Genomic DNA, 27,520 nt, shown 5'->3' on the forward strand with positions numbered 1-27,520 from the left:
CAGCGAAACCGCTGCAGAACAGGCTTCCTCGTCCGCCGCAGCGCGGATCCCGGACGTCCGCTGGGTCCCCTCCCCGGCCCCGCCCCCTCCCGCCGCACAGGCGGCGGCATCGGGCTTCGCTTCCGGGTCGCCGCCGCGTACGTTGTCATAGCGACCATTTTACGTTAACCGGTTGGCAGTGTCTGAGCAGGGGGTCTGGTGGTCGCGGGGCCCGTGCTGCCCGCGTTCTCCGAGAGGCCAGCGCGGCCGGGGGAGTCTGGCCTAGGCATCCGCGTCGCCCGGTGCGGGCGGGATGGCTGCGGAAGAGGAGGACGAGGTGGAATGGGTCGTGGAGAGCATCGCCGGGTTCCTACGGGGCCCGGATTGGTCTATCCCCATCTTGGACTTTGTGGAGCAGAAATGCGAAGGTAAAAACCGGACCCCGAACGGGCGTAGCCGCTGGCAATGCCTGCCGGGGCCCAGGGCTAGCTTTGTGGAAGGGGTTGCATCCCTGCTTCCCCGGGCGGGGTGCTTTGCAGACCCGAAGGCGGGCACCGAGACCTCCCAGCCACTCCCGCCCGAGCGCAGGTCCGAACACGGTAGACTTTAATCCCATGCTCCTCCCGTCACCTCATCCCGCAATTTGCTTCCTCGCGCAAGTGGACTGTTTGGGTAACCAGCATCTTCCCGTTATCTGGGGAAGCGTCGTTTTTCCCTCTTTGCCCTGGGGTGTCGCCGTGTGGACGCAGTCTACGAGATGAAAACTAATGCACTCTGGCCGTTTTATCCGCCAAGGAGGGTGTGTGGTTCGTCCGGTAGGACCAAAGCAGACGATAACGAGGCACACGTAGGCATCGCTGCTTTCTGATCGGTTCCTATCGTGTTCGTATCCGAGTTCACATCACAAAGACCGATTGGACCCTCTTCATAGCACAGGGACAAACGATGTCACATCCAACCTTTATCGTGGTTATTTACCTATAATACTTGGCAATACTTGGAGGGTAACAATATCTATCAATCCTCTGAGCTTGCGTCTTGGGTTAGAGGGATTAGACTAGTGGTAAAGATCAGTATGGTAGAGCTGAGGTGAGTGAGTACCAGCTGCAGGGAAAACACACTTCAGTGAGGGTAATGTTGTACTCGCTTTTCCAGGATGAGTTGGCTTGCCTGAAAAGTTAACGGTTTCCAGGCATTCGCAGGATCCGAATGCATCTGACAGTGCCTGCCCTGCAGTGCAGCCTGCTTGAGATCCAGCTAACAGAGGGGTCTTATCCTGAATTATCTTGCAAGTCTTCTCTGAACCTAAGATCCCATGGATCTATTAAAAAAAAAAGTTGTGTTTTTTTTTTTTTTAAATTACATTTATATACTCTTTCTTCACACACACCAGAAGAGAAAATCAGGCTCCATTACAGATGGTTATGAGCCACTATGTGGTTGGTGGAAATTAAACTCAGGACCTCTGGAAGAATAGTCAGTACTCTTAACCACTGAGCCATCTCTCCATCCCTGCAAAGAAAGGATTTTGCTTGGCCTTGGAGCCTTTTTTTTTTTTTTTTTTTTTTTATTCTGTTAAAATTCAAACTCCAGTTAAGTGTTTTGGCAGGGAACTTTTAAGAAAGGTCAGAAAGCAAAGTAGTTAACTTGTATTCCCCTAAAGAATTTAAGGTGCTATTAAAAGATGAGTGAAGCAAGGAGAAACATGACCTTCAGAAGGGACTGCTTCATCCATTGATTTAGTTTACAGCACTGGGGCTAAATGTTGCATGGAAAGGGGGAAGGGCATGGCTTGTCTTCTGTCCACAGGTACCAAGAGCAGCTGTGTCTGGGTAGGAACCGCTGCTTGTACATTTGGAATAACTGTTCAAATGTCACTGCTATGGGGCTGTCGGTGTGCTGTTCTCTACTTCAGATAATGGAAGGATTATTTAGACAGCTTTGTGATATCAACATTTCAGTGTTTAGTGAGTTACCTTAGACCAGACACTGGAGGTAGAAATCCTATGCCTGAGAAATTTGTAGTCTACTGAAGACACATGTGTAAACAATAAAATAGAAAGTAGCAAGGGCATTTTTTAACTAAAGTATTAAAAATAAAGACGCTGGGGAGATGGCTGTGGGGGTGAGTGTTTGTTGGTAAACTTGATGGCTTGAATCTGATCCCACAGCCCATGTAGTGGAAGGGAGAACAAGCTCCTGCAAGTCCATTTGTAAGATTTTATATTTGAACTTAATGAAACGATTTAATTTTTACTGTTCTATTTTTTTTTTTTATGAATTTAGTTTTTGATGATGAAGAAGAAAGCAAATTGACCTATACAGAAATTCATCAAGAGTACAAAGAGCTAGTGAGTATTTTCCTACTGACTGTTGTTTTGGTTGAGATGGGGGTCTCACTCTGCAGTCTTGGCTGGCCAGGAACTCCCTGTGTGGACAAGACTGTCCTCCCCAGTGCTGGGACCAAAGACGTGTGCCACCACACTGGTTCTTTTCATTGATTTTTTAAGAGGCATTTTATAATACTTATCTTTCTAAATGTGTACAAAAAAATGCTTTTTTAAATTGAAATTGTTTAAAATTGTTTTTAGTGTTTGTTTATTTTATGTGGATGGGTGTTTTGCCTCCATGTATATGTACTGTGTTTGTACCTGTGCGCACAAAGTTCAAAAGGGGGGTGTTGGGTTGCCTGTAACTGGAGTGCTGAGATTTGAACCTGGGTCTTCTGGACCTCGGCCGATGTTCCTATCTGCCACACCAGCTCTGCAGCCTCTGTTGCAGTTCTTTAAGGTCACAGAAGTTCATCATGCTCCAGCAGCACCAACAGTTTTCACAGCTTCTTTGACGTTTCTCCACGCCTCTTTCCAATCAATTTTGTGTCTTTTTGTTTTAGACTCTAAGTGATGTTTTATTGTGGCTTATAAGGAGCTTTCACTTTTAAATTTAATTTTACTTAGCGGGTGCCTGTAGGCAAGTGCTTGAGCTCCCTTAAAGTTGTCTTGGGAATGTTAATAGCCCCTGAGTATTTAAAATCAGGTAGAGCATGTTGTACCATCTTCACTTCATAATCCCAGCTGTCCTCTAGTAGAGGAAATTCAACTTCATGTGATTCTTTGCCAAGAAAAGAAAGAAAGAGAAAGCCTTGTTAATCTATGGATAAAAGCATTATTACTTCCATGTCGTATATAATAGTATGCATATTAATTACAAAGAACATTCTAAACAGGCAGAGTATCATTTAGAATTTTCCTATGTGAATTATAAAAGTTAAACCTTTTCCTTTTAGGTTGAAAAGCTGCTAGAAAGTTACCTCAAAGAAATTGGAATTAATGAAGATCAATTTCAAGAAGCATGCACTTCCCCTCTGGCAAAGACGCGCACATCACAGGTGCTGGCTCTGTTTCTGTGTTAATGCTTCGGTGTGACAGACATGCCCGCGTCTTTCTTTACGTTGATTTTAGTTTGATTGTGGCAGTGTAAGAGTCATGACATTAGACATCAACAAATTAGACATTGTGTGAGGTGAGAATATTCATCTGACATGTTCATCTTTAGCCACCTTAAGAAGCAACGTGATGGGCTGGAGAGATGGCTCAGTGGTTAAGAACACTGTCTGCCATTCCAAAGGACCCGGGTTGGACCCAGGTTCAATTCCCAGCACCCGAGTGGCAGCTCACAACGGTCTGTAATGCCCATAAAATAAAGTTAAATAAATAAATAAATAAAATGCAATTCTTTAAAAAAAAAAGTATATTCACTAAGAAACAATGTGAACCGATATTCAGAATGAGCTTCCTGATCTCAGAGTAGTAAAATTTATCACAGAACTTAACCAGACATGGTTTCATTTCTATAGGATTCTGTTACTTCTGTAGTTGACTTTTCCTGTTGGTAGTGAATGCACAGTTTCTAGTTATGGGGAGTCCTTGCGAAACTGTTTTTGTTTGTTTTATGTTGATTAGTGTTTTGCTTACATGTATGTGTGTACACTGTGCATGCCTGTGCCTGTGAAGGCCAGAAGAGGGCTTTACCCCCGGAAATGGAGTTACGGCCAGCTGTGAGCTGCCACATGGGTGCTGGGAGCAAGCCTGGGTCCTGCGTGGGGGCAGCCGCCGCTCTTGACTGCTGGGCCACCTCCACCTTCATCAAGCTGATTTTCTTGTCTCCTCAGGTCTGCAGTACTGGGCTGAGTGGCTTATTGGTACATTTATAAATAGTGTTTATTGAGAGTTCCTATGAATTGGTCTGCTCTTTAAAAGGGTTTCGATTTTATTTGAGACAGGGGCTTGCTGTGTAACCCAGGCCAGCTTCAAACTCACTATGTAGCTTGTGATGGTCTTGAACTCATAATCCTCCCAGGCTTGAGACTATTAAGGGTCAACCACATTGCTCAATTCCTTAGTTGGTGTTTTAAGACATTTTATTGGTGTTATCTCACTTTATCTTCTTGGAACCATTTAACTTCCACCTATAAATGAAGAAGCTAAAGCAGAGAAAAATAGTAAGCAGCCATTCCCAAGTCTGCAGCCAACTGAGTTGGAGAGCAAACACATCAGCCCAGGCTCTGTTCCTTCTGCCCAGACAGCGATCCTAAGAGCTCGCTTTGCTTCCTGTCCTCTAAGAAACATTTGTTTAGCAAGATGGTCATGAGGATTGCTGGTTATGCTACTCTAGGTTCTATTTTCAGCTTTGTGTCTTGCTATAATTCTTCAATATGTTGTGTGCTATCATTTATCTAGGCCTCTCACAAGCTTATACTATCCCTTAATCTAAAAGTACAGCCCTCTCCTCAACACTCCACTGTCCCTTTCTTAGCCCGAAGGATTAAAAAAGGTATAACTGCAAAACAGTCTTTGTTCATCATCTTTCAGCCAGTGTTAAAAGATTCAGGACCCAAAAATTGCACATCTGTGTAAAAGCAGAAGCATTTCCTCTGAAGGGTTTCTGTGAGGCTAAAGTGATGATGTATGCCAAATATTAAGTGTAATGCCTGTTGTGTGTTAAGCGGTCACTAAGCAAACCAAAGCACTTTTTCATTAGCTGTGGCTATTTTGGTGGTTGGTTAGCACTGTGCTCATAGGCCAGGGTCATGGGTTCAGAAATCCCATGGGTGAACTAGTTAGCATTATTCCCTCTGAACCAAGCTCTTAGTCACCTTCTGCTGAATGGCTCAGTATTCTTGAAAGGCATCTTGAGGTACACACACACACACACACACACACACACACACACGAAAGAAAGAAAAATAACTCCTCCTTAAAAAAAAAAAAAAAAAAGCCTGGCGGTGGTGCAGAGGCCTTTACTCTCTGCACTCGAGGCGGAAGGCAAGTGAATCTCCGAGAGCACACGTGAGTGGGGTTCATAGAACAGTTTGGTGAGTTAGCTTTCTCCTTCCACGTGGGCTGCAGGGATGGAGCTCACTGTTTAACAGCTGCACACTGTTTAACAGCTTGCTTTTCTGTTGTATGTAACTTGGGAACACTGTGATTTTGTCTGTGTGTGAGAGTGCAGATAAAAGTTATAAATAAGTTCAGTATAGCTAAAGCCGGGAACTTCTATGTAGCAAACAATAGAAATTTGTCTTGTTTTCATGTTTAAGTTGATTTACTTTTATGTTTGTCAGATGGAAACGATACTTGCAGAAGTGTTTCTTGTACAGTAATAATAATTTGGGAAAATTATTTTTAGTAACTGACATACTTGAGAATATATTATATATATGACATTTCCATAAGCGTACATAACAACCACTATTATATATGAATGTAGAAGAAACAATAATTTTAGAGGAATTTTGGGTTTACAGAAGATTGTTCAGATGTTTCCTTTCTTAAGCTCTTACATTAGTTTAGAGTGTTTATACACCTCTGGAACCAAGATTGATACATTATTTCACACTCTGTGCCCTGGAACTCTGCAGTTTCCACACACCGTCCATGACCCACTGTCACATTTTCACAGAAAATGGTTTCACTGCTCTAAAAATGTCCGGTGTTCCAATATATTTTTCCCTCCTGATCTAGTCCCTTGACAGTAAAAACTTTTATAACATTTTAAAATTATTTTTTATTATTTAAAGCAATTTTAAATTTAAATGTGTTTTAATCTTATTCTTCCCCTCTCCCAAGTCCCTCCAGTTCCTCTCCCCCTCCCTATCCACTCAATAAGTTTTTTCTCAAAAAACAAAAACCCAATACAACAAAACCCTCAAACCAAAAACCACACCCGGAATACAAACAAAACCCTAAAAAGCCCATCAAACTGTAACCAGAGAAAAGCACATATTCCACAAAAGCCTGTGGCGTTCGTCACATGTTGGTCAGCTCCTTCACTACAGTTGTGAGGTGCCGTGTGGGTGATGGGAACCAAACCACAGTCCACTGGAGGAGGGGCGCCCTTGCCAGGCCCCGAATTCTTTTCTGGTTTTGCAATAAGGTCTTGTGTATCCCAGGCTAGCCCTGAGTTCACAGTGTAGCTGTGTAGACCTTGAACTTCCCCAGTGCCAAGCTTGCTGTCTTGTCTTATCTCACTTGGGTTCATACAGTGCTGAGGGCTTTGTGCATGGTAGATAAGCACTCTATCAACTGAGCTACATCCTTAGTCAAAATAATTGTTTTAAAGTACGTTTTAAATGGTTTACTAGCAGTAAATGTTTGATTTGATGTGGGTTTACTTTTTCTTTTCCCAAGACAGGCTTTCTCTGTGTAACTTTGGCTGCCCTGGAGTTATTTTGTAGACCAGGCTGGTCTCGAACTCACAGAGATCAGCCTGCCTCTGCCTCCCTACAGGCCTGCTCCACCACTCCTGGCTAAGATACTAGTTTCTTAAGTGTGATTTTATCTGTGGTTTTCTTTCTTTTTTTTTTTTTTTTTCCCTTTTAGGTGAGGTCTAGAGTAGCCTAGGTTGGCCTCAGACCCACTATGTAGCCCAGCCTGGCCTTGACCTCCTTATTGTCCTGCCTGTACTTGCCATGTGTTGGGGTTACAGGCAGTCACCATGCCACTGTGTTTAGCTGTCTTGGCTCAGCTGCTGAGAGCACTTACTGCTTTGCTGAGGACCCAGGTTTGGTTCTCCTCACTCACTGGGGTGGCTCATAGCTGTCTATCGCTCTAGTTCCACAGACACCAGTCACATGCTTCTGGACTCCACAGGCACCTGTGTGTATATAATGCCCATGAGCCTGCACAGGTGTGTACATGTGTAAATTTCCATAGAAATCTGGAGAATAAGTGATCTTTGCAAGCTTGAGGAAATTTCTGTCTATTCCCATCTGCTGAGAAGGTTTTTTTAAACTAATTAATTGATTAATTAATTAATTTGAGACAGGGTTTCTCTGTATAGCTCTGGCTGTTCTGAAATTCACTCTGTAGACTGGGCTGGCTTCAAACTCAGAGCTCTGCCTGGCTCTGCCTCCCAAGTGCTGGGATTCAGGGTGAGCACCACCTCCCGGCTTTTGTTATGTTTTAAAAATGGGATGGGTGTCAGGCTTTATCAGAAGCTCTTTTCTGTGTTTACTGATAGGGTCGTTGGCCGTCTCCAGTCTGTTGATCTCTGATGTAGTGAGGTATTTTCAATTGTTGAATCTACTTTGAAGAATTAGAAAAATATTCCAGGTTGTTAATGCTGTGTAACTCTTTTTATACATTGTTGAATTCAGTTTGCTAAGTTCTTTGGGGCATTTTTGTATCTCTGACCTTTATTTTTCCTTTCTTGTAAAGTCTTGGATTTTGGGATTTGGGTAGTATATGTATTCTCTCTACCTCAGTAGTCTGGAAGAGATTGTAGAGAAGTAGTATAATTTCTCCCTCAAATGTTAGGTAGAATTTACCTGTAAATTCATCTTGACCTCATATTTTGTGTTTTGTACAGTTACCAAATATTATCTCTTCCTTCTTCCCTCCCTCTCCTCCTCCTCCTCTGAGACATAACAAGGTTTCTCTGCGTAGCCCTGGCTGTTATGTTGTCCTGGCACTCACTGTAGACCAGGCTGGCCTTGAACTCAAATCTGTCTTCCTCTGCCTCTCAAATGCTGGGATTAAAAGAGTGCAGCAACCACTGCCTGACAGATAATCCTTTTCAGTAGGCATAGTGAATAAATTTATCTATCCACATTATCTTACTGGCATAGTGTAAGTTCTGGCAACTGTGGTCATCAAGTTTGTGGGCACAAAGTTGTCTCTACATATTTCTTCATTACCCATTTAATGTTATAAGATCGATAGTGATAGTCTGTACATTTTTTTATATCTGATCAAAATGGGAAACATCTAGGTTCTTTAGTCTGATGTTAGCTGTGGTTTACCTTACTTTTGTTTTCTTGAGAGGGTCTTGAGTAGCCTAGGCTGTTCTCAAACTCACTGTGTGGCCCAGGCTGGCTTTTTCTTACTGGGTCGACAAGCATTTAAAGGATCAGAACACAGGCTCAGCAGTCGGAGCGCACTGCTCTCTGAGAGGACCTGGGCTCGGTGGCCAGCAGTCACATCAGGTGACTCACAACCAGTGTGATTCCAGCTTCGGGGGCTCTCACCTCTCTATTCTCTAGGGATACCTGTACTCACACAAAAACATGTAACTACCAATAATAAAAATAAAACTTTTAAAAAGGACCAGAACAGTTACTTTCACATTTACTTTTCAGGTTATAAAATTTTACTTAATTCAGTTAATACTCTGTGAGACAGTTGGTATGATGCTTGTTTTATTTTGAAGCAAAAGTTTAAAGAAGACTTTATTTCATGTATATGTCTGTGCACCGTGTGTGCAGTGCCTGCAGAGGCCAGAAGAGGGCATTGGATCCACTGGAACTGGACTTGCAGATGGTTGTAAGCCATAATGTGGGTGCTTGGCATTGAATCTGGGTACTGTTAACTGCTGAGACATCTCATTAGACCCCAGAGACAATCATAATATATTTAAAATGAGAATATTTTCTATAGTTGATAATGTTATTATTTAACTGGTAGTTTTCCTAAGTGACACACAAAATAGTGGCCTATTTTACTAATCTCTAGAATCTTAGCGTCCGTGAGGTTCTATATAGATGTTATTTCTGTTGATGCAGAGCATTAGATAGTGCGCAGAGTCACAGAGCTACTAGTGCCTGTAGTCAGATGGAGGTAGGCTTTTGATAGCGAGACTGTTCCTTCCCCAATATGCCAGTGTTTCTGAAACCTTAGTATAGAGGTATGTGGACACTCGTCCTGTGAAGATTTTTATGTCTGAAACAAGGTTCAGGAATATGCTTTATTAATGACCCTTTTTTCTCGAATCTTTATTTATTTATTTGTTTATTTATTTATTTATTTGTATTTGTATTTTTATGTTTTTTTCTTCACAATTTATTCATTATATATCCCAAATGAAGCCCTCTCCCTCAACTCCCCCCAGTCCCACCCTTCCTCCCTTTTCCCCTCATCCTCTTTCCATAGTCCACTGAAAGGGGGAGTTCTCTACCATTGCCACCTGCCCATAGCTTTTTAAGTTTCATGAGGACTGCCTGGATCCTCTTCCTCTGTGGCCTGGCAATGCTTCATCATCAGGGGAGAGTGATCAAAGAGCAGTCAACTGAGTTCATGATAGAAGCAGCCCCTGCTCCCTTCACTCAGAGATCCACATGGAGACTGAGCTGCTAGTCAGCCACATCTGAGCAGGGGATCTAGATCCTTACCATGCATGGTCTTCGGTTGGTGCATTAGTTTCTGCACGACCCTCTGGGCTCAGATCCTTTAGCTTTGTTGGTCTCCTTGTGGAGCTCCTGTCCCCTCCATGCCCCTCTATCCCCACTCCTCTTTTTCCCTAAGATTCCCTGCGCTCTTATAAGCAGATATTAGCTGTATAATATAGGACAGCCATCTATAGACCTAAAGATGCTAAACACTCAGGAGGACCCTAGGGAGGAGGCTTAAATCTCATTCAGAATGGCAGACAGGATAGACACCAGAAGTGGTGGAAGAGAGGAAACAGGACAGGAGCCTATGATAGAGGGACCTCTGAAAGGATTCACCCAACAGGGGATAGAAGCAGATGCTGAGAGTCACAGGGAAACTTTTCTTGGATTTATTAAGAAGGGTCAAAGATCACAGTTACACGTTCAGTCTCTAACTTTCTGCTAGAAAACTTGTTCTGGCACATTGCTGAAAACAGCAGTGCCCATAGTTGGGATTGGTGGCTCCCGCCTCTAATCCCAGTGCTCTGCTTTAGGACTGTTATAGTGGAGTTTGAGGCTAACCTAGGCTAGAGTGAGACTCTGTCTCAAAAGGCCAACAAGAAAGAGAATAGTGACGTCATTTTAAAAGTGTGTGTGTGCTGAGGATAAGGTATTTGGTGTTAGCAATCAGGGCAGGAAGCCCGACCCCCAAAAGGAGATTCAGGCAGAAGCTGACTGCACTGTTTCAGTGTGGCTTTCTCAGCTCATGTTTGTCTCACCCTGCCCTTAGATCCCTGACTGCCCAGGCAGAATTTAAGGGAGTACTGTATCTTTTTCTTCATAGTGCTCTCCTTGTAGGTACCACTTAGAGCTGCTCTTGCCTTTGCATTTGTTAAGCTGTGCATCTAGAATGTGAGCTGGTTGCTGGGGGAAGGGCTTATCCCTTACACGTGGAATTCCTTGGTGAAGTACCCGGCCAGGTATTCTTTAGAAGAATATTGCCTTTGCCTCCTAGTAAATAGCACAGTCTTGGTTACCTCTGCATGGCTTTGTGTCGTGAGCTTTTTCATTCATCTCAGGTAGAGCTGGAAATTAAATTCTGGTAACATAAGGCCTGAGTGCTTTGCTTCCTTTGGGGTTTTCCATGCATTTCAAATCTTATTCTGCTATTGATTAGCTTGGGACTTGTTTGTTCTTGGCTGTATGTAACGTTACTAATAGTTAAGGACACATACACACACACACACACACACTCTACATGCACTCTAACAGTAGATACCTTTATTATTACTTTTTAAAGATTTACTTTTATTCTGTGTGTAAGGATGTCTTGCCTATATACATATCTGTGTACCTTAGGTTTGATACCCTTTGGTACCCTCGGAGGGCAGAAGAGGATGTCGGATCCGCTAAGACTGGAGTTACAGATGGCTGTGAGCCACCGTGTAGGTGCTGGGACTTGAACCTGGGTCCTCTGCAAGGGCAGAGCTCTTTATAATTGAGCCATTGCTCCAGCCTCACTTTATTCTTCATTTGTTAATACTTTTCAGTTTTGACTTTTCATAATTCCTAACTCGCTCACATATCCTTTTGTTTTTGCTTGTAAGACTTCATTTTTTTCTTTATTAGTTTAACTTGGTACTTTAAAGATAATTTTATAGCTCCTGAATTACACTCAAGGTAAATTTTAAGAGATAGGGTGTAAACCAAATGTTTGGGGTAGAAACCAAACCTGGTAATGAAGTGAAGTAGGCCAGACGGTTGCTTCCGTTCAACACTAGCTGGCTTGGGAAAGGAGTAAGCCTGCTGTGCTGCTGGAGGCTTGCAGGTTGAGTGAGTTAGCTCCTGAGGACCCTATTTAAAGGCTTCAAAAACAAAAAACCAAACCAAAACAAAACTTAGGTTATAACTGTATACCCTGTGATCCCAACACTTGGGAGGCCAGGGCAGGAGAATTAGGAGTTTGATGCTGACCAGGACTACAGAGTGAAACCCTGTTGTTTTTTTTTTTTATGTTAAGATTGTTTACTTGAACAGTCTAACCATACTAATGTTGTCACGTCCATGAGTTAATATGCGCTCTTCAGTGGAGATGATGCTGTGGATGTGGGGTGAACAGTCTGAACGTGAGTGCTCATCTAACCTCCAGACTTCCTCCCCCAGGCCATTTTGCAGCCTGTGCTGGCAGCGGAAGACTTTACCATCTTTAAAGCAATGATGGTCCAGAAGAACATTGAAATGCAGCTTCAAGCCATCCGAATAATCCAGGAAAGAAATGGTAAAGTTCAAGTTAGGAATCTAAGTATTAGCTGAACTTTTTTGAAGTTTTTTTTTTCCCCTAACAGTCTTAAATGCGTTTATTTCAAATTTGTCAGTCTTTGTAGAAGATTTAAAGATGTAAATTTTCTAATTTAGCATGTGACATCTGAAAGAAAGAAGGCAAGAATTTGATTTAATGATCCTGTAGTTAAATCCCAGAGCTTGCTTCTCTGTCCAGCCATTGTGTTAGTTTAGTGCTTTAGTGGTTGTGGTTACTGTTGTGAGCAAGTGACTTATCTTCTGCGTGTCACTGTTAAGACCTTAGGAGGAAACGGTTTTGTGGCTTCAGTTAGTGCTGGGTCAGCTCAGACCATGGGCCACTTCATGGGTCTGGGGTGGAACCTGGTCACCTGCGTCTTTGATAGTTTCCCATGTGTTGCTGGAGCTGGCCACAGCAGGGACCAGCATTTTACTAGTCAGGCAGCAAGATTATTCTGGTCTCATTTCAGTTGTGCTGTTTGCCCTTAAGGGTGTGGAATGTGACATAGATAGGGCTTGTTCTTATTTTGCGGGAAGGAGCATATTTCAGTGGTGCACATGTGGTGGTCAGAGAACACTTTGAGGAGTGGGTCCTAGGAATCAAACTTAGGCCATCAGGATTGGCCGCAAGCACATTTACCCACTGCGCCATCTCACCAGCCCCAACCAATAGGGTTTCTGTGGTTAGGAGAGAAACATCAGGATGAGTAGGCAGAGCCTTAACTTTAGAATCAGCCACTAACTTAACCATGCTTCAGAGTAAAGCTGCTCTTCACAGAGGGCTGTAGAGTTGTCTGTGGGTGAGAGAGAACACACCTGAAGGGTGTGATACAGTGGGCTACTTTGAAGTAAATAAACTAGGAACACTGTCTTTTTTGTTGCACCATTCTTTGTTCTGGGAAGTCCTTTCTTCTCAGTATTCCTGAAACTATGCTTTACTCTGGTCTGTGAGATAATTGCTTTATATTCATAAAACTTGTTATGAGAGGACAAGGTTTGATAAAAGAGACTGAGCTTGATCAGTGTACTCTAGTTTTTCAGTTTGGCATTTAAGGAAACTTGATATTTATAAAAAGAACAAATACTTCTGCAGCTTCATGCTTCAGATTGCTAGTAATAGAGTACTCCAATGAAAATAGCCCGAACAGTTAGACATTACAGCCTCTGTCTTATTAGTCAGGGTCACTATTGCTGTGATGAAACCCATGATGAAAGCAACTTGGGGATGAAAGGGTTTAATCAGCTGACACTTCACATCACTGTTCATCACCTGAAGGAGGTCAGGACAGGAACTCAAGGAGGGCAGGAACCTGGAGACAGGAGCTGATGCAGAGGCTACGGAGGAGGAGTGCTGCTTACTGGCTTACTCAGCTTGCTTTCTTTTAGAACCTAGGAATGCCACCACTCACAGTGGGCTGGGCCCTCCCCCATCAGTCACTCATTAAGGAAATACCCCACGGCCAGATCTTATGGAGGCGTTTTCTCAGTTGAGGTTCCCTCCATTCAGGTAACCTTAGATTGTGTCAAGTTGTCATAAAACTGTCCAGGCACAGTCTCCCAGACCATGAAGTCCAAAGGAAGGACAGGTCCAGAAGGGGTTACTCTAGTGGCTCTCTGATGTTCTCAAGGTCTCTGACATTTGTCATGTTTATATTTTGACCTTCCTAGCCCTTTGTTTCTGTTTGCAATGCAGACTCTGTTTTGTGAGGAAAGGAATGTTTCCTTCTGTGTGAATTTCTTTTTGTTGGCAAGATAACATTTCATGTGAGCTCTCTAAGAGCCTTCTGCTTAGGCCCTATTGCTCAGGATCGGGGGTCACTTGCTTTTCTTAAACTAGAAGAAGATGAGACCATTGTGTTAGCTTGACCCAAGTGAGTGCCACTGTTCCTGAGGTGAGGGAGGGTCCAACCTCTCAGTGATGGCTGCCTGATGACTACACAGAACCTGGCCTTATTGGAGAAGGGAGGGATAAAGTGGAATAGTGACTGCTATCAGCCGGAGTATGGGGCAGCTTGCCCTATGTCTGAATTTAAACTCTTACATCCAAGGGTGAGTAGTAGATCAATGTTGATTGTATTCAAAACAGGATGTTTGGAAATTTTATTTCTTGTAAGAAAAATTCAAAGGCTTTCTATATTCTTGTTTGTATGTTCTCAAATAATTTGGAGAAAAATGCATTTTGATGGTTTTAAAGAATTCCATACTCTTACATTGTTCCTTACTGCTTCTAATTCTCCATAGAAAGCTTGTTAGGAGGAAAATGATTTTATCTTTTGACTGAGCAAAATCACACTTCAGGGTGATGCGTTTACAGATCTGACTTTCCTGGTGTGATGCTGTGCTGTGGTTTTGCAAGGTGCTACCACTGGGGAAACAGGTGAAGAAAGGGCATGCACCTTTCTGCTCTCTCTTTGCAAATGACTGCTATTAACTCAGTAGAATGTTTAGCCTAAAATGCATGTGAACATGAAGGGAATTAGGCTAATAAAACTACGTTAGAGCTAATCCCGAATCCCATTGTGCATACTTGCATAAAGCAATAGAATGTAAACTCAGCCTCTGCTGACGCTACAGACCATAGAGATGAAGAGAACACCCACTGCCTTCTCAGGGAGCAAATTAAAGCAACAATTACAACTACTTCCTGTGGATTTGTGTTTTCGGGGGTGGGAGGTGGTGGTTGTGGGTGGGGGCCGTGAGGGGTGGACGTTGGAACAAGTGTGATTTAAAGCTATGCCAATACCTGAACAATGCTTCAAGGGCAGAGATAGTATTGATCATTATGTTCAGCACATGCCATCGCTCACATAGTAACATGTCTTTTCACTAATATTGTAGTTGAAATGGAGAACTTCATTTGCCCTCTAACAGCACCATTTTGTTTATTAAACTCTTCACACTTAAGGTTCACCTTTAACAGCATTTTATTAACCCTAGATGAGTAAATATAAGTAGTGTATTCTCAGATACTGTGTGGCAATGGAAGACCGTAATATGTTATTTTTATTGCAATAGTTTTTCAGGTTTAAAAAAATTTAAATTAATTTTGTGTGAGAGAAACAGATTTGATAGATCAGTTGTTCGAATGAGAAAACATGAGTGCCTCAATGATGTGGAGGTCACTTTATTTATTATGTACACAATGTTCTGTCTGCATGTGCACCTGCATGCCAGAAGAGGTCAACAGATCTATTACAGATGGTTGTGAACCACCATGTGGTTGCCGGGAATTAGAACTCAGGACCTCTGGAAGAGAACAGCTAGTGCTCTTAACCATCAGAGGCAGCTCTCCAGCCCCCTAAGTGATAATTTGTAAACTAATTTGTACCTGATGAACTAGAACAGCGAGAAGAAAGTGTTTTCAGTTGACTTGATGGTCTTTCATGTGGTGTTTCCTTTTCAACAGGTGTGTTACCTGACTGCCTAACTGATGGTGCCGATGTGGTCAGTGACCTTGAACAGGAAGAGATGAAAATTCTGAGAGAGGTCCTCAGGTGTGCTTCTTCAGCTGTTTTTGAGTGACTTGTTAGAAGTGTTGTATTTGATCTGAAAGCATATGAACTTCTCCCTAGAAAAGGCTACCAGCTAGAAAGACCAAATGATTTTTATTTAGCTATGTATACACAGCTTGAGTGTCCCTTATCCAAATGCTTAGGACTTGAATGTTTTGGAATACTCGCACAAATCACAGATGAGCAACCCTAAACAGAAAATTTTAAATTCAAACAGTCTAAAATTTGAAGCGATTTGAACAGTCTGCTGATATGCCAAAGTTTTTTTTTAATTTTAGAGCATTTTGGATTTTCATGTTTGATGCCCAATTTGTATTATATTTAATTGATTGAAAAAATATTTATTTTCATATATCACTTATCCTGGATCAGTCCAATTGAGAGGATTTCCCTGCCCCCCCTCCCCTTATCAAAGGTTAAGGGACTAGCCACCAATGGAAGGAGCTGAAATAGACTCCAGAGATTGACAGGGAAGGGTAGGGTGTGACCTGAGCTGAGCAGAGTTCTCCCCGTCTGCTATATTTCAATATTAGAGGCCACTTAGGCTGGTGTTGCAATGTAGGAGGCTGGGAGTCTGTACCTCCAGCTGAGGAGCGATGGGTAATCTAGGGAGGACAATGGGAGAACTTATGTTGAACTCATAAGTATCTTGCCAGTCACTTCATTCCATCTCAAGCAGTTGCTTGTCATGGGTGTGGCACCCTTTAAACAAGAAAGGTTAGCGAGCATTGTATTTCTCATGAAGTCATTCCCTTCAAGTCCCTGAGGAAGCTTTGGAAGGGAGGGGCCACCTGTGAGAATCTGTTTGGCTTAGAAAAGAAGACGCTGGTCATCACTGCCCCTGGTGGGAAACGCTGACAGAGCTCCAAGGCTAGGCGCTGAACTTTAGGCCATGTGGGTGGTTGTGAGGACTGAGGTAGAAGTGTGGGTGGTGGGCATGGCCCTTTCCCGCCCACCAGATCCTGCCTTGTGCCAGGGGCAGATGGGAATTTGAGTTTCCAGATGTGCGAAGGGAAGGCTATTTGTCTAGAGGACTGGTAAGGTTTTGATTAGTTGTACTGACGTACTGTTGCCCTGGAGAGTGTCAGGCAGTGTCTCCTGTGGGATTTTTTTTCTTCTTGTATTGTGGCTAGTTCCTTCATCTTGTAAGAGCTGTTGGGAAGATCCTCTCACTAGGGCCGTCCTAGTAGCAATCAGATTGGTTGGGTTAGTATTTTAGAGTTGTAGTTTCTAAAAGCGTAGCTGTGGACATGGAGGATAGCGTCCTCAGTGTTTTGCTGATCAGTGACTGAACTGCTTAAAGAAAGTAATAGGCAGCAGAACTTCTTTGCGATAGCTCAGATGTTGCTGACCCACCAGAAAGAGGAGAAAAAGAGTTAGTAGAAAGGATGGAACATTTCAAAGACTTCCAAGAGTCTCCTGTAGTCAGACTGGCCTTGAACCTCACTATATAGCTGAGGGTGGCCTGTACCTCCTACCTTTGTCTCCCAAGTATTGGGATTTAGAGGTATGCCCCCACTATTTTCCTAGTGGAGTTTGCCATTAAATGTGGGTTTAGACCATTCATTTGTATGTTAACTTAAAAAAAAAAGGTTTAGAATTTCAGATCTGTTGGTGATTATTCAACTAGGGTTCATTACGTAAACCCATATAGTCTACTGATAGCTATATTTTGCTGTCTGTTACAGGCGGCTGTGGAGCAGGGTTGTAGAGATGGCTGTTCTCCATCTTGGTGGTAAAACGCCTTGCCTAAACATGCTGTGTGTGTATTCTCAGATGAAGAAAAGGTGGGCAGTGGTGGCTCACGCCTTTTATCCAGCCCTTGGGTAGCAGAGGCAGGTGCATCAGTGTAAGTTCAAGGCAAGCGTGGTCTACTTAGGGAGTTGCAGTACAAGGCCAGGTCTGTCGAGAGACCCTGCCTCAACAAAACAAAACATAATTTACTTTTTAACTTTTTTCTTTTCATATTTCAGAAAGTCAAAAGAAGAATATGACCAGGAGGAAGAAAGGAAACGAAAAAAGCAGGTGCTTGTAGGCCATAAATGCAGTATATGTATTGCCACTTCCTCTTGCTAAGTTTACGCTTGCCTGTCACTGTTACAATTTAAGCTTCTACAGAGCACCTCAGGGTAGTCCTATTTCTTTGGCAAGTCAAAGAATTTATACTTAAATTTTTCTCCTTTTCTCCTTTTGGTCTGTGCAGGTGTGTGTGTGCCTCACGTGGATATCTGAACGTTTGCATTTGTGTGAGCACACCTGCCCGTGTGTGCGTGTGCAGTGTGTGTTGGGGTCAGGTAGCCTCCGCAGTCTCTCTCTACGTTATATAGACAGGGTCTCTTGCTGAAGGCAGATTGTTTGCTTGGGGAACAGCACCTCCATCTGCTCTGCGGGGATGGGAGGTTAGCTGCGTGCCTGTCTGGCTTTTGTATATGCTGTTACGGGATCTCAGGGCTTCAGTTCCTGCACTTTGTAACTACTCACTGGGCAGTCTTCCAGCCCCTTCTTTGAGCAAAGTTTACTTTTTTCTTTCTTTTTTTTTGACAATTTCATCCATGTATATAATGCCTTTTGATTGTATTCACCTTATTTAGCCCCTCCCTCTCTCTCTGAACTCCTTCTTTCTAACAAGCCCCTTTGCCGGGGCCAGCTGGGCAGAGTCGAACGGTTCTTGAGTTGGGTGTGAGGATTAAAATTAATAAAATAAACACACAGCACACAGGAAACTTTTTAAAGGTCCAGACTCGACAGCTTTTGCAAAAGGCAGACTGCTGCAGTAAGCAGCAAGTCTCAAGACTCTGCCTCCTCCTCTGCCTCCAGCCTTCTGACCACTTTTATTTATTTTGAGGAGTTACTTTAGCCAGTAAAACATCTCAGAACAATAGGTTAATTTGCACAAGGAGCCTGAGGAAGAGGTGTGACCCTCAACAAGCTATCCCACCTGTTGTCACAAACAAAAGGAGATGGACTTGCAAGTTCTCTGCCATTAGTAAAGACCTGCTAAAAGCCATCTCTCCACCGAGATTTAAATATCAAAGCAGGCCGCTGAGTCACGGCTCCTGACACCCCTTCTTACTTCCTGAGTTTAGTTAGGGTTGCATACACAATAATTTGTGTAGTGTTACTTTCTGCATCATGAGCTCCTACACTATTTCGAAAAGAAAATGACACCCAGCAGTTATTAACTGCCAATAGCTCCTCACTTAGGGCTGGGGCCTCATGAGCCCTCCCCTATTACATGCTAGAATATTGATTTCATCTTATGCGAGACTTGTACAAATGAGCACAGCTGCTGAGAGTTCCTGGGAACAGCAGCTGTGCTATCTCCAGAAGATAGTTTCATAGGCCCCTTCCCCATCCTCTAGTTTTTGACGTTCTTTCTGCCTCCTCTTCTGTGCTGCTCTCTGAGCCTTGGGTTGGCATTGGCAGTATGGTACAGATACCCTGTTTCAGGCTGTATACTCAGCAGTCACTTATTCTCACTACTTGGGCTAGTTATATTCCTGTACAGTAAGTACTATCTATTTGCAGAAAGAACCTCAGGGTGGGAGAGAGAGCTCAGTGGTCAAGAACATTTGCTCCTCTGGCAGACTTTCAGTCCCTAGTGCCCACATGTGGCCCACAGCTGTCTGCGTCTCTAGTTCTAGGAGACTTGGCCTTCTCTTCTGGCCTCCACGGGTACCAGACATGCACACAGTATACATATATACACTCAGGCAAAATACCCATGCACATAAAACCAGGACAGATCCTTACAAACAAAGCCCCAAAACTCACCTGTGACTGAGAGCAGAGACTAGTCAGCGCTGCTTTTGACTTGTCCATTGAACAGGAAGACAGGAGTAGGTTCCCCAGCCCAGGATGCCCCCACCCCCAGTGTGGGTTTTTATGGGTTTATTGTAGTAGGCGTGACTCCCCCTGTGGAGCAGGCTCGGCCCTGCAGAGGAACCGTGCCTCTGTCTCACCAGAGTGCTATTCCTGACCAGCACATCAGCACTGGGACTTGCAGAGATCACATCCGGGCAAGAAAATGACACTCTATGCTTTGTTTACTTTTGTTTTTTGAGACACGGTCTTACTGTATAGCTCTAGCTGACACTGAACTCCAAAATCAGTTTGCCCCTGCCTCCCAGGGGCTGGAATTAAAGGTTTGTCCCACTATGTCTGGCTCAATATATACTTTCTTACAAGAGTATACTTTATACATTCTTAGAGTGTAATTATTGGTGCTAGGGATGTAGCTCAGTGGCAGAGCATGTGCTTAATATATGTGACTTAAGGTTTTATCCTTAGGCTTTACTGCACATCCAAATCCAGAATTGTATCAGTTTAAATTTGTTCACTTTATATTAGTCCAGCAGCCTATCTTTTACATTTCATGATAAAGGCTGAGAGCATCACATCAAAAATGGTAATCATTGATATGTCTAAATATACATGTATACAGACACACATACCTACACACACACACACTAGAGAATTCTTTATAAAATGTATAGTAGCCCTTCACCAGAGCTTGTCTTCATTACTGTTCTGTTGCTGTGAGGAGACATGGTGACTTATAAAATAAAGCATTTAATTGGGGCCCTGTTTACAGCTTCAGAGGGTGAGTCCATGACCATCCTGGAGGGTAACATGGCAGCAGGCAGATTGGCATAGTGCTGGAGCAATAGCTGAGCTTACATCCATACTTAGGTAGCAGGCAGAGAACAAGACGGCTTGGTGTGGGCTGCCCCACACCAAAAAGCCTGCCCCTAGTGACAACACCTCCTTCAATAAAGCTGTGTCCTAGACAGTCCATCACATGGAAACCAAGCCTATGGGGCCATTCTTATTCAAACCACCACAAAGCCCCTCCTAACCCTCTGGAGTTCTTTCTCATTTATGTACGTTCACTCTACTAAAAATAAATAAATCCCCAGGTTTTTATATTCAAAGGAAATACAGAAAAGCTGTTGTCTTTGGCCCTTTGCTACACTGAAATACCAACCTCGGCTTTGAGCACAGGTCACTGCCAGGCTTCCCTGTGCAGCAGTATCACGGAGCACGGTCTGGAGCACTCCCCTTAAGAACCATTTCTGTAAGTGGCCACTCTGTCCAAGGATGGTAGAGATGAACCTGGTGGAGGTAAATGAAACCCATTCTGTGCTCCCCACTTCCTGGATGTGTGCCTTTGTTATTCTTCATAGTCTAACTGAAGGAAAGAAATCCCAACACAAATACTGAAAAGTCATTTTTCTTCTTTTTGTCCTCCTAAAACCACGGCACATCTATCACACACTGCATTACAAAATCCTCTTATTCCACTGTACCCAAGAGAAAGTCCTCTTATCCCACTGTTGTATTCAGTCATTAATATTTACTATTGATGTATCTTTTAGTAAAGCTATGGTTAATCCTAAACAGCTGTACAACCAAATCACCACACAGAGACTAGGATTTATTAACCTAGGACACAATGCTGGGTAATAGTTACTGCATCCTAAACCTCCAAGCCTACATAGTTTTCTACCATTCAGATTCACCCATTATAGTTACTTTTAGTGATATCTTAGGTCCAGTTCATTTCTCCACGTCGTTCCAAGACCTCTCCTCCAGCCTCTCCTCTCCCAGCTTCTGCTTCTTTTCTCCCTGCTACTCCTTCCTCTTCCCTTGCTTCTCTCTTCTCCCTCCTACTCCTTCCGCTCCTCCTGCTTCCTTCCTCTCCTCCCACTCTGAACCAGGATGTCCCACCCTATCCTCTCCATTGCTCAACATTGTGGCTGGTTGTTTTAATTGACAATTTAGAGAACAAATGGTGGCATGTTTACACAAATTTGAGACAGGTGATGCTTAGAATAAACATCACAATGCAATGTCCGGATTGAAACCAGATAGTGGGGGAGAGAAATCAGCATTTGAATGAACAAGGGTAAATTGTATACATTCCAAAGAACATTATACCAACATCCCACTGTACCCAATATAAAGAAAAGAGATGGTTTATGGTGGTAAGTAATATATGTATTTTTGAGTAAATTTTTGGTAAATAGATAAATATTCGGAGTATTAATGAATATTAAATGTAATATTACAGAAATTAATGTAAAATCATGAGAGGACATTATTTTAATCTTCTATTTTTTATGCAAACTATTGTTTCTTAAGTTTCACATTTTAGGGATGCACAATTTTTTTTTCATTTGAGAACTTATGAAAATTAAAAACATTAAAATAATATGCTGATAATAATGAACCCCAGTTATCCATCTCACAGTAACCAAAGGAGGAAGAGTTAGAAATCTGTGAGTCACTTAAAAAGCTAAAAATGATTTAGGGTTTTTTTTTGTTTGTTTTTTTAAGATTTATTTATTTATACATTGTTCATCCTGCTGCTTGCCTGCATTCCAGAAGACACCAGATCTCACTATCGATGGTTGTGAGCCACCATGAGGTGGCTGGGAATTGAACTCAGGATCTTTGGAAGAACAGCCAGTGCTCTTAACCTCTGAGCCATCTCTTCAGCCCAGTTTTCTTGTATTTTTAATGAAAAAAAGAAAAGAATTAAAATTAGCCTACTTTATTTCCAAGATTATTTTATTTAATATTTATTTTTCCATTTTAGTAATGGAAATAAACGAACTTGTGGCTATGTTAGGCATTTCAAAGTTATAGCATATTTCAGGTGGAAAAAATTGTAATCCAGTAGTATTATTTCTCTTAGTGTATGTTTTAATGGCTTGCTTTGAGTCATATGACTACTGAGTGTCGAGCTTGGGTTTGGAACCAGTTCTTTCTAAATCCTAAATCCTGCTGCTGTTAGTACTGCATGATTTGAAACAGGATATTATTTCCCTCAAAAAGTAGGAAGTGCTGGGCTGGAGAGATGGCTCAGTGGTTAAGAGCACTGGCTGTTCTTCCAAAGGTCCTGAGTTCAATTCCCAGCAACCACATGGTGGCTCACAACCATCTATAATAAGATCTAGTGCCCTCTTCTGGCATGCAGGTGTATATGCAGACAGAACACTGTATACATAATAAAAACTCTTTAAAAAAAAATCTTAAAACAAAACAAAACAGTATGAAGTATAGGGGCCAGAGTGATGGTTCAGTGGTTAATAGTACTTGTTGCTTTTCCAGAGGTCCCAGGCTCAGTTCCCAGCACCCACACGGTGGCTTACAACCATCTGAATTTCCAGTTCCAGGGAATCTGAGGCCCTCTTCTGATCTCTGTGGGCACCAGGCATGCATGTAGTATATATACATACATGCAGGCAAAATACACATAAAAATAAATCTAAAAAATTAAAGTAGGAACTATAAAATGTTATTAACATGTTTAAAACATTGGGAAAATAGAACCTCCTGTTAATTATCTAGGTCAGTGATAGTAATGTTTTAAGTAACACCTTTGGATCTTTTAACTATTGAAGTGGTCAACATTAAAATTGGTTTTTTCCCTCCTCTTTAAATTCTGATGGGATCCTGAAGTCACCAGAGGCTAAAATGGAAGAACCGCCAGTATATGCTAGTGAAGCTGCACCAATGGATAATTCCCAGGGGGATGGCGAGCATTTTGTACAGCCACCCTCAGGTAAGCTTGAGATGCAGTGCACATTAACAGGCAAACATGGAGGGCGTTTATGTTCCAGAATAGATTTAGCTTCTGTACTTGAGTTCTTTCCAAGTTTATTTTGTAGGTAGGAAGTATGCAGCCTATAAGTAAATGCCATGTCCACATTCCTGAGTAAAGCTTGTATTCCTGCGAGTAAGGAACAGTATCTGTGAGTTGGAAGCTCAACTCAGAGAGATACTATTAAAAATTACTTTAAAAATTACCTTAAGGTAGAACTAGAAAATGAGAGGAAGCAGTTTTTCTGGACGTTTAGTTAGAAGTTATGTACTTAAAGGAGATGGCAGCAGAAGAGCTTATTCAGTACGTAGCGATCTTTTTTTAACTAAAAAGATAAAGTGAGGTAGATATTTATTTTTTCCAATTTTTTTTAAAAGAAATTCAAGAAAGTGACTTTACACTATTTCTGAACTCTTAAGTGGTGAAATTGTGACTTCTGACTTTAAATATTATTTTTTGCTATACCGACTGGCCTTGAACTCAGAGATCCACCTGCCTCAGCCTGGCGAGTGCTGGGATCAAAGATACAGGTCACCACACCTGGCTTTTAAAATTGTTTGTTCAATTGTGAAAGTTCCCCTCTATTTTTAGTTTACTCATTGGTTTTGAAGGAATTGTAATCTTAGTTTAAATTTGTCAGGATTATGGAACAGAAACAGTTTTGTAATATTTTCTGTGTTTTTATTATGTTTGATCATTTTTTCACACATTTATATAGAAATGAGTTCATTGGAATCATATACACAACACGCCTGCTTTAGGTATTTTTCTGTGCTTGAATGTGTGACCCAGATTTAATTTTGTTCATACCGACTTCCATGTACTGTTTAAAGCTTGTTTCTGATGTAATTTGAATACATGTTCTCTGTAGTGCTTAAGTGACAGTGTCAGGTGGGCACCGTAATATTTATCTGTAGCTCTAGTGCTTGGAAGGTGGAGGTAAAGCCATCCTTGGCCACATGGGGAGTCCATGACCAGTCTGGGTTACATGACAGTCTGTCTCAAAACTAAAACACCCGGATGGGCAGGGAGGCCAGTGTGGTCTATGTAGTGATTTCCACAGGGCTCCATAGTGAGAGCCTGTCTCTAAAGAACAAGACAACATTTCATGACAGGCCACACAAGATACAGGTTTACACTTCAATAGCAAAACAAATGGCAGATAATTTCAAACGTAATGTTTTTTAAATGTTTCAGTACTTTGTAAAATTAATATATCTGATGTTCTGAGGATCACTTCATATAAAGTGATGGGACCCTATTTAGAACTCCTAACTTTAAAATAATCAAGCTGTTTGACTTGTATTTTTTGTCCTCATTTAGATCTTCTTTTGGTTTCTGCCAAAAATAGTATTTGTTCTCTGATGGAGTTGTCAGAGATGGGTTGATATTTCATTAGGCTTTCTGATCCTTTCTTTAAAAACCAGGAAAGCTAGAGGTATTTTGCCTCCACATACTCCCTCTTCTAGGCTTGACAGCATGTGCATCCATTTATGTCCATATCTAACACATTCAAAGCCGCAAGTGTTTGAGTATGTGCAGGAGTTGAACAGACATGCTTATGCATGTGAGCTTCTTCCTTCTCCAGTTCTGTGGTTCCATGTTTGGGGCACCAAGACTACTTCTTGTTTAAACTCATTAGGTTCTGTGGCCCTCTGCCTAGATTGTTTAGAAGTGCCAGCTCTAAGTATCTTTTTATGGAGACTTTTCTATTCTCCAAATGCCTGGGTTTTCTTCGTCTCCCTTCAGTGTGGTCAGTCTCCTCTCTTTGTGCTGCAGCAGTGGTCCCTCTCAAGGTTCTTTTCTGGTTATACACACCTGGCAAGATTATTAATCCTTTGAGATGTATACTGTGGTCTTCCCTCATTTTACTGCTGTGTCACTTTTATGTCTTTTCACATCTCACTGTTCCCTTTCATAGCTCATGTTTTTAAATTAAAGATGTTTTTATCTTTTATTTCTTGGTGTCCATGTGTGGCTTATATATGTGTGTGCACATATGTGAGTGCTCATTCATGCCTATACATGTAGAGGTCAGAGGTTGAGGTCAAGTGCCTTCTTCCGATGCTTCCCACTTTACTGAATCTACAGCTCACTGACTGGCGAGGCTGGCAGGCCAGCAGGCCCTCAGATCCATTTGTCTCTGTGGTGGATGTTCTCAGCCAAGCTTCGCTTTTAAAATGAGTGTGAGGGATCCAAATAGGATTTTCATGTTCTCATGGCAACTTTTCCTATTGAACCACCTTCTAAGCCCCACTACCTTAAGATGATTTACTTGTGTGTATGAAAGACAGACAGCGAGCAAGAGAGCTGTGTATGTGTATATGCGCCACTGTGTCATGTGGTAGAGAACTTGCAGGAATTGGTTCTGTCCTTCCTCTCTGTCGGTTCCGGTATCAAACTCATAAATGCCATCATATTTGGTAGCCAGAGATTTTTACAATTCTTATGCAATGGTAGTAATTTTTAGTAAGTTATCACAATCAAATCATTGCCGCTGATGCTTAATGTGAGACAGAAAAGCAGTTTCAAAAAAATTCAAGTATACCGTCACATACTTGGAAGCAAGTTTGGAAACTAGAGATTTATTTGTGAGCGATCAGTGTGCTGTTTGAATTGCAAAGTATCTATGTTATTGCAGAATAGTGTGGTTCTTATAGCTTATTATAATTGTTAAGTTAAAATATCTTAATTGGTCTCATTGTTTACTGCTAGAAGTTAAAGTGCATTTTGCTAATCAGCCAGTACAACCCTTGGCAAGAAAGATGGAGCTGTTGCCTGAAAGTCCCTCCCTCCCACCAAGAGGTCTGAAGATTCCGAGCTTAGAACATGCAAGCATGGAAGGACCGATAGCAGTAAGTAAAAGCTAACTAGTTACTATGAGGAAGGCACTGTGGACATGCAAAGTCATACACCTGTCTTTGTTATACTCTTGGAACTTAGAGCTGATTCAGTAGATGTCTCGACCACGTGTTGTGTGGACTTGAATACAGACAATCCCTTCTCTTATCTGAACCAGAATTTGTCAGGACTTGGAACAGAAGAGTTACGTCAACGAGAACACTATCTCAAGCAGAAGAGAGATAAGCTCATGTCCATGAGAAAAGATATGAGGGCAAAGCAGATCCAGAATACGGAGCAAAAAGGGAAGCCTACCAGGGAGGTGGAGGTATGGCTGGCTAGTTTTAGTATTGGTTTGTGCAAGAAAGCCACCAGTGAATCTTTTTAGGTTGGTCTACTCAAATTAACCATGTGCTAGTGTGACAGCTGCTCAGTCTTCTCTGAGGGGAGTTTAGATGAGAATTTTGTGAGGAAGAAATAATCATTTTGTTACACATTTCTGTTGACTTTCGATGCCGAGTTCCTTAGGCTCAGCCATCTGAAATGTTTGCAGTGGTCTCTCCATACCCCACCCATCATCACCTTCCCAATGCTTCTCCCAAGAGATTTAAGACTCTCTTAAATTTTGGTCATTGACTTGTAGTTTTACTGAAAATATTCTTAATCTTTGTTCCTTTGAAGTATATTGGGAATTTTAGATATATGATGCTTATCTTTAATTGTAGCCATTTTCTTCTTTTTTTTCTTAAAGGAAATGACAGAGAAGCCAGAAATGACAGCAGAGGAGAAACAAACATTATTAAAGAGGCGATTGCTTGCAGAGAAACTTAAAGAAGAAGTTATTAATAAGTAATATTAAAAATTAGCAAAACACAAGCCCAAATTTTCTTAAAAATAAATTATTTAATCCTTAAACAAAGACTGTTAAGTTTCAAGCAAATACTTGCTTTTCTAAATGCAACTGTAAGCTCACTACTATTATTTCAAACAGGTAAAGGGCAAGAAGGAAGGCAGTTTAACAGAAACTTCTGCCTAAAGCCAGGTAGGGTGGTGCATGCCTATAGTCCTTTGCACCCAGGATGCTGGAGGAGGAGGATCAGGAAGGACCTCAAGATCCTTCTTAGTGACAGCAAATTGGAGGCCAGCCTAGATTACATGAGTCTGTCTCAAATAATCAAAATAAATAAATAAATTTAAAAATAAAACAAAAGTTTGGATGTTTTCTTTTTTTTTTTTTTCCTTCAAAAGGGCCTACAGAAGGAAATTAGTTGATGGTGCATGCTTTCATTCATTCTTACGTAGACACTGTTATTGCTAAGCACGATACACACCAAAGGTACAGTAGCCAAACAATGCCGGGGTCCTGCTTTCATGGGGCTATTGATGGTCCAAAAAGCAGTGTTTGAGGGAACATGACAGGCCGGCTACCTGCCTTGAGTACGCTGGAAGCTGTTCAGGTGGCTGCATGGAGAAGAGGGATATGCAGTAGTAGTTTAGAAAGCACATGCTTTGAAGCTGAACCAGAACATACATGAATAGGAGGGATACCGTATGAAAGGTGATAGTGGGTTAGGGTAGTTTTGGGTTTACCAGATTTGAAGCAATCCAAAGGGTTTCATGGACAGTGGTAAGGAG

The 27,520-nt window shown here is 42.1% G+C and overlaps 1 protein-coding gene across 1 annotated transcript; it reads left to right on the top strand.

Moving 5' to 3' along the window:
- The first annotated feature begins 108 nt into the window (after positions 1 to 108).
- On the top strand, positions 109 to 27,095 carry Cfap36 (cilia and flagella associated protein 36). Its single transcript, XM_021659481.2, has 10 exons — positions 109 to 407; positions 2,266 to 2,330; positions 3,266 to 3,367; positions 11,789 to 11,903; positions 15,330 to 15,417; positions 17,409 to 17,460; positions 22,903 to 23,005; positions 25,760 to 25,899; positions 26,064 to 26,213; positions 26,637 to 27,095. Exons 1-10 carry the CDS (start codon positions 293 to 295, stop codon positions 26,736 to 26,738), a joined length of 1,032 nt encoding a protein of 343 aa, XP_021515156.1. The 5' UTR covers positions 109 to 292; the 3' UTR covers positions 26,739 to 27,095.
- The last annotated feature ends 425 nt before the right edge of the window (positions 27,096 to 27,520 follow it).

This window comes from Meriones unguiculatus, chromosome 12 (assembly GCF_030254825.1).
Source record: "Meriones unguiculatus strain TT.TT164.6M chromosome 12, Bangor_MerUng_6.1, whole genome shotgun sequence".
Taxonomy (NCBI): Eukaryota; Metazoa; Chordata; class Mammalia; order Rodentia; family Muridae; genus Meriones; species Meriones unguiculatus.

Coding starts and splice junctions, on each gene's coding strand:
- Cfap36 (XM_021659481.2), top strand. CDS start 293: ATGGCTGCGGAAGAGGAGGACGAGGTGGAATGGGTCGTGGAGAGCATC. Junction 3,368..11,788: donor CAAAGACGCGCACATCACAG/GTGCTGGCTCTG, acceptor TTCCTCCCCCAG/GCCATTTTGCAGCCTGTGCT. Junction 15,418..17,408: donor ATTCTGAGAGAGGTCCTCAG/GTGTGCTTCTTC, acceptor TTCATATTTCAG/AAAGTCAAAAGAAGAATATG.